Genomic DNA, 7637 nt, shown 5'->3' with positions numbered 1-7637 from the left:
GTATAAATGCTACTGCACTCAAAAAAAAATCATTGGACAATTAAATTGAAATTACAAGGATTAATATTTTCATTTCAATTGCAGGATTTCATCTAAAGAAATAAATATATTGCAATCAATTGCAATAATATTGCAAACACTGCTTGCTCCAATACACTTTGCTAAAATCCAATTACCTCAAACAAAACATTAGTATACCAGATTTAAATTATTTTCCCCCCATTTTTTGCATTGTATATTTTCTATACTTTAAAAATATTATTATGGTAATAATGAATCATATTTTGATTAAAGTAATTGGTTACATTCTATTATTTCACATTAGAAAAAAAGCCAGTTTTATGAAGGCTGAAATAAATACAAAAACAACAAGAATTGTAAAAACTATCCATTCCAAGGAGTAAATTTTGCTGTTAATGGAAGAGTAAATTTCTGAACCTGACATACACACATTTGAAGATGTAGCACAGCATGTAGACAACACACTCTCCAGCCACTTTATTAGGTACACCTTACTAGTACACCAGATTTGTCGGCTGCAAATCCATGATGCGAACCTCTCGTTCCACCACACCCCAAATGTGCTCTATCTGGTGACTGTGGAGTACAGTGAACTCATTGTCATGTTTAAGAAACCAGTCTGAGATGATTTACACTTTATGACATGGCACGTTATCCTGCTGGAAGCAGCCATCAGACAATAGGGACACTGTGGTCATAAAGGGATGGACATGGTCAGCAACAATACTCAGGTAGGCTCAATTGGTACAAATGGGCCCAAAGTTTGCCAAAAATATATCCCCCACACCCTTACACCACCACCAGCCTGAACGGTTGATGCAGGGCGAGATGGAACCATCCTTTTAATGTTGTTGACGCCAAATTCTGACCCTACAATCTGAATGTCGCAGCAGAAATCGAGACTCAGACCAGGCAACGTTTTTATATCTTCTATTGCCCAATTTTGGTGAGCCTGTGTGAATTGTAGACTCTGTTTCCTGTTCTCAGCTGACAGGAGTGGCACCAGGTGTGGTCTTCTGCTGCTGTAGCCCACCCACCTCAAAGTTGGACATGTTGTGCATTCAGAGATGCTCTTCTAAATCAGCTATCATGCTATCAGCTCAAACCAGTCTTGCCATCCACCTCTGGCATCAACAAGGCATTTGCAGCACAGAACTGCCGCTCACTGGATATTTTCTCTTTTTCAGACCATTCTCTTTAAACCCTAGAGATGGTTGCGCATGAAAATCCCAGTAGATCAGCAATTTCTGAAAAACTCAGACCAGCCCGTCTGGCACCAACAACCATGCCACGTTTAAAGTCACTTAAAAATCCCCTTTCTTCCCCATTCTGATGCTCTGTTTAAACTGCAGCAGATCATCTAGACCATGTCTACATGCCTAAATGCATTGAGTTGCTGCCATGTGATTGGCTGATTAGAAATTTCCATTAACAAGCAGTTGGACAGGTGTACCTAATAAAGTGGCCAGTGAGTATATAAAGTAATATTGTTCACCCTTCAGTCCACATGGTTCCTGTCTTGAAATCATTTAGTTTATCACTCTTCTCTTAATTTACAGTAATAAATTCCTACATGTATAAAATATTCCTATATATACACATTTATCCCCACCCCCCTCTCTCTACACATTCATGTAAACAGGAATTGTCTAAACATTGTCGCCTGTACCTGAAAACAGTCAAAAGAATAAAAAAGATCTTCCCCAATTTTTAGCACTTTGTTGTCATGTGAATGTACCATTAATTTAGCGAAAACACTTAAGACACCGGACTTGTATATAATTTTTTTTATTATTTAATTTAATTATTTTCCGTCATTCAAACGTTGGCAATATCTATAAAACAATGAACAAATACAAGCGCTGTACAGTCGACCAAATCACTATAACTGCAACTGAATGTGTAAATGTACATGCATGGACATACATACTGTATATACACACATATACACCATTACAACTGCTGACCCCACGCTGTTTCCTCCGCAACGTCAAGATCTTCCTAAAACTGGCTTTCAAGGAAACCAAAAAGACATAAAAAATAAAATAAAAAATGGGGTCACATTGTCCTTCATTTACTGACAAAAAAAACAAAAAAAAGAATCAAACTGTCCTAATCTGAAGTTGAAGTGTGTTTTCATGTTTCGATTTAACAGCAAATGACTTTGGCACACTGTGCTATGTAAACATTTTATCCAATTCAAAAGATTAGCCATCACATATTGCTCCGAATTTGGCCGAGTTCTCAAAAAAAAGAAAATAAAAGCCCAAACTTTATACCATTCATTGGCTTCTCCTGTTAAACTGGAGAAAGGTGGCATTATTCAGTATGGCAAAAAAGTGCAGTCCACATCAACACCTGCTATCCACTCATTTATCAGACACGACAACAAAAAACACAGGCAAGTGGACTGAATGTCTTCCTAAAGGCCACACGATCTCTGTCCAGACTTGGAAACATCAAGACAGAGAGTCCTCCGCGGGTTTTATGGAGAATTTGTGGGAACAAACACAGGCCGGTGCAGACGAATCCAACATATACAAGTCTAGGATTAACATAACACTTACTTGCTGATACATGAGGAGAGCTGACCCAAACGCAGCCAGACACTCATTTAGTCCGGATTTCCTAGCCTACAATAAGTTAGTCAGAGTTATACATGGGTTAACTGATTCGGTTTTCACATATCACAGGCGTTTTGTCCGTTGGATTTACAGTAACACTAGATCTGTCAACTGAAGTACCACAATAACTCAAGGTTAGAAAGCATTTTGGGGGTGTGAATGAATTAATAGACACACACACACACACACATAAAACCATCTTGCATTCTTCCATTGTGAGTCCAGACACACCCGTGCACACACAAACACTCACATTTTCATTACAGTATCATGGATAAACAAAGGCAGTAACTGTTAACCATGAAAAGAAGGAAACAGGACGCTCCAGTAATGATGTAGCGTGTTAAGTTTGGCCATAGCGGCTGAGGATCACCATTGGTCTTGAGAAAAAAAAAAATCATCCAGGATGATTAGAAACCAGCGCTAATGTTAAGATGGACAGAAGTCGGACAAAATAGTCGAAGATGAGGAGTAATGCACATCCGTCCCAAGTGCAAGCTCTGTTTGGAGATATCAACATGATACGCTTGGCCTGGTAAATAAAGGCTACATAGAGTGATTACTGAGAGACAAACGGCTGACAACTGGTTTTTGTTGTGTGTATTTCAGATTGGTAAGCAGCCAGTGCTACAGTATGTGAATCCAGCAGTCATGTTCTGTACAATGCCTCGGTTCTCCTTCAGGACACACTCACGGGAAGCGGGTTGAATCTTTACACATTGCACCTTTAACCGAACAACAACAAAAAGAAGACAATTGAATATAAACTAGAAAACAACAAAAAGAATTGGTCTTTTGATTTCTCCCTCTCCGTTAGGGTGCGCTCTGTGAAAATCTGGCAGCACAGTCAAAGTGTGTATGTGTGTGTCGCGCACCGCAAATGAGTCCTCCCCTCCATCCCATGAGCCCTCAAATTAAACCAAACCCAAACTAAAATCCAGTCCCATCACAGCGCAGGGAAGGGAGCCTCCATAAAACAGATCATTTACATTCAACGATATTGGAAACATGACTAGAAAAATAAAAAAACAACAACAATGGACGTCCATCGGCGGAAAAAAGAAATAAAAATGTGCTGGAAAAAGACACCAAAAGGCAAAAAATTAAGAGAAGGAAAGACGAAAACGGATCCTTTGCACCAGAAAATTGGAACCCAAAAAAAAAATAAAGTTTTCGACACTTAAGATTCACTTTCCAAGAGCTGGACAACATGAAACAGTGAGGTATATAGTACGATGGAAATAGTCATCATCTTGTTTGTGTTTTGGTGGCCCCGTGGCCCTTGAGGAGCAGCAGGCGGCACCGTGGCGGCCCTGAGTCTGTGTGCGGGCAGCGAGTTTCTCTGAGGGCTGAGAGCGTGCCCAGCGCAGGCTGTCCGAGGGCGAGCAGGGGGTCTTTCTGGGATGGACGTGGAGCTACGGCTGCAGGTTGAGGGTGAACTTCCACTGCTGGGTGAGCGACGGGCTGCACACCTCCACCGTCAGGCCTCCGCTCCTCGCGCTCCGGCTGTCCAGACACAGGTTGCTGCCCACGTGACGTAGCTTGGAGTTGTTGTCGATCTGTTCCCATTTCTGCAGGAGACATAACATTGTGCTTTTTACTTTTTTTAATATTATTATTTTTGCACACATTACAAAAGGTATCTTTTACAATAGGATGTCTTGTAGTAGAAAAAGGGAAGGGGGACACACAACCCAGACCCTCCTCAGAGTGGCTGAGTGGGTTGGTGTAGGTAGGTACAGCAGGTGTAGGTGTAGATTTCATATAACAAATCAATATTTAAGAATTGGTTCAGCAGGCAAACCCATCCCACTACATGAGTAGCTACACCTAAGCATTTTTAGTTCAATATTACACCAATACTGATATCAGTGTTGATTTGTTTTTGCAAGTTTTCCCCCCAGTTTTTCTCCTTCAGTACTTTTTGTCACAAATTTAATTAATACTGAAAAAATGGGTGTTTTTATGATAATAATGACCAATTTTTTTATATGTCACATATGGTTCAATAATATGAAATATGATAATAATAATAATAAATAATAATAATAATGAAATATGAAAAAAAATATTTACATCCAAAATACAAATATCTGCCTGCAGTATCTTGCATAATTATTAATAAAAATGATTTATTGATAAAACTGCCTGAGGATGATCTAGAAAAACAAAAATACCAACGTAAAAGTTAACTTTGAGACTTTAACGATTTCTTTATCTTAAACAGGCTGTTTTATCCCTCAGACGTTTCTCCACACCAACTTCAGCTTTCTATATATTTTTAATTATTTAGACCACATTCTTCAGAAAACATTAAGAAACCCCCAAAGAAATATCTGTAAAAAACATATGAATCAATATACAGTACAGTGCTCAGCATAAATAAGTACACCCCATTTTGGAAATGAATATTTGTATCCATTTATCTCGTGAATATGGGTAAATATGTGCATTTGAACAAAACAGATTTATTAAAATAATATTTTAGTTACCGAACATCTTTAGAAATGGAAAGATAATACATTTAAATTCATGCAAAATATTACAAAAAAAGAATATATATATTACAAACTACAACATTTCAACAAAATAGAATATCTTTTTGAAAATGTTATTTAATATTTTTCTATAACATATAAATTTGGGCTACTAATTTTTTGAACCATTATTATTTTGTTAGATTAGCTCCAGGTTTGGCTTCAGTACTAAATTAATGTATACTACTAGACTAATGTATATGCACAAATATAATATTGTAAAGTATCCTATAGAAAATAGTAACTTAAATGAGAGATTTGTTGGGGGGTGAACTCATATACACTGAGCACTGTATATATGAAAAATGTTTTTGCTGCCCGTTCTGTAAGAGAAATAATGAAGGAGCTGGGTTTGTTGACCTGTCTGGTGTCGTTCTCCCTGCAGCCCTGAAGCTTGATCTGTGAGCCAGCTGTGCGGTCCACCACTGTCAGGCACAGGTCCATGTGCTTCACCGATTTGTCTTTGGTCAGGGCCCATTCCTGCACATCACAAACACCCAAACATTTAACGCCCACAAACTTGCTCATTAGGTTATTTACAGATGTTCACAATTTCTTCATTACATTGAATACAATGTGAAGTTTATTTTATACATTAAGCCCTGTTAGTAAAAAATAATAACAACGCATCCCTTTGAGTGTGTACGTCCAACTTTATAGAACTATACACAATATGCAATCTCAACAATTTATATTACATATAGCTCAACATGCTAACCTCAAACCAGATACCACACAGCATGTCCAAAACAGAATTGTATGAATTTCTCACATTGTTTTTAAAAGGTGAACAAAAGATTCACTGAAATAACACTGTTGACAAATAATTATTCAACTAGTAGTGATGCATCATTCACTCTATTCATCCATCCAATAATGACGATAATAAACTGATGAATATAATGTCAGCTTTTAGGAAATCATAAATACATGTTTAAAACAGTTGAGATTAAAGAAAATCAATATGCTATAAATATTTTGGTTGAGAAGAATAAAAAAGATGCATTTCTGTGTCCGTGTATACAGTGACTATGGAAAACCCACCATACCCCTTTGAAATTATTAGTTTTTTTTTCATACAGCATGAAATCTTATAAAATCTTATCCCAAATAACTTGTCCAGCCTTTGAAATGTTTTTGTAGCCTTCCATCAACCTGTGCCTTTCTACAACCTAAGATGTATTGAAAGCAGAGTGTAATGCGAGTTAAGGTATAGATTTTCACAGGGTGATGATGATTTCCTATAGATCTGTCTGTCTGTCTGTCTGTCTGTCTGTCTGTCTGTCTGTCTGTCTGTCTGTCTGTCTGTCTGTCTGTCTGTCTGTCTCATTTGATAAACAGATTTTAAATGCGTTTATAATGCACTTTTCATATCAATACTAGTGAAACAACTAGTTACAAAAAGGCACACATAATAAATAATTATATTGTCATCACTATGTCATTACAAAGTAATTTAATGCAATAAAATATAACAGAGAAAGGATTTATTCAAATTCAATGCGTTTATAATGCGATTTTTCACATCAATACTAGTAAAACATCTAGTTATAAAAAGGTACACATAAGTTAATTATATTGGCATCACTGTCATTATCCAACACAATCACTGCACTATTTAACATTTGCACTTATTTAATTCACTGATTCATTTATTTGAACTTTACATACCCACTGCACATGGACATTTGTAATTATGTTTATCTATCTGCACACTTCTGCTATTAATAGCATCCTGTACATATATTCATTTATTGTAAATCTCTGTTCATAGCTAATACAAGCTGTATATAATGTTCATAGTACATCCATCTGTAAATATTACCATAGTTTTTCTATAACTGCACTTTATAACTTATACCTGTATCCTGCACTTGCAGCTATTGCACTGCTGGTTAGACCGAAACTGCATTTCGTTGCCTTGTACTTGTACATGTGTTATGACAATAAAGTTGAATCTAATCTAATCTAAAGTAATTTAATGCAACAAAATATAACATAGAAAGGATATTCAAATTCAATGTGTTTATAATGCACTTTTCACATCAATACTAGTAAAACAACTAGTTAAAAATTATACATTATAACTTATTTATATTGTCATCATTATGTCATTATATAATTAATGCAATAAAATATAACATAACATATAGAAAGGATATTTAAATTCAATGCATTTATAATGCAATTTTCACATCAATACTAGTAAATTAACTAGTTATAAAAAGGAACACATTATAAATTAATTATATTGTCATCCTTGTCATTATAAAGTAATTTAATGCAATAAAATATATAGAAAGGATATTCAAATTCAATGTGTTAATACTGCACTGTTTACATCAATTAAAAAAATTATACATTATAACTTATTTATATTGTCATCATTGTCATTATAAAGTCATTTAATGCAATACAATGTATTCAAATTCAAATTGCTGATAAAATCGATATA

General features: G+C 35.9%; 1 protein-coding gene across 1 annotated transcript in view; it reads right to left on the bottom strand.

The window, feature by feature from the left end:
* Positions 1-1793: 1793 nt before the first annotated feature.
* The window catches only part of galnt2 (UDP-N-acetyl-alpha-D-galactosamine:polypeptide N-acetylgalactosaminyltransferase 2), a 152287-nt gene continuing 146443 nt past the window's right edge, over positions 1794-7637 (bottom strand). The window contains exons 15-16 of the mRNA XM_056470550.1: positions 5543-5662; positions 1794-4216 (exon numbers count right to left, since the gene is read on the bottom strand). Coding sequence (XP_056326525.1) covers positions 4061-4216; positions 5543-5662 — 276 coding nt within the window. The 3' untranslated portion in view covers positions 1794-4060. The remainder of the gene's footprint in view (positions 4217-5542; positions 5663-7637) is intronic.

The sequence above is a fragment of the Danio aesculapii genome, chromosome 13 (assembly GCF_903798145.1).
Source record: "Danio aesculapii chromosome 13, fDanAes4.1, whole genome shotgun sequence".
NCBI classification, from domain to species: Eukaryota; Metazoa; Chordata; class Actinopteri; order Cypriniformes; family Danionidae; genus Danio; species Danio aesculapii.
This window is presented reverse-complemented; position numbering and strand designations above follow the sequence as displayed.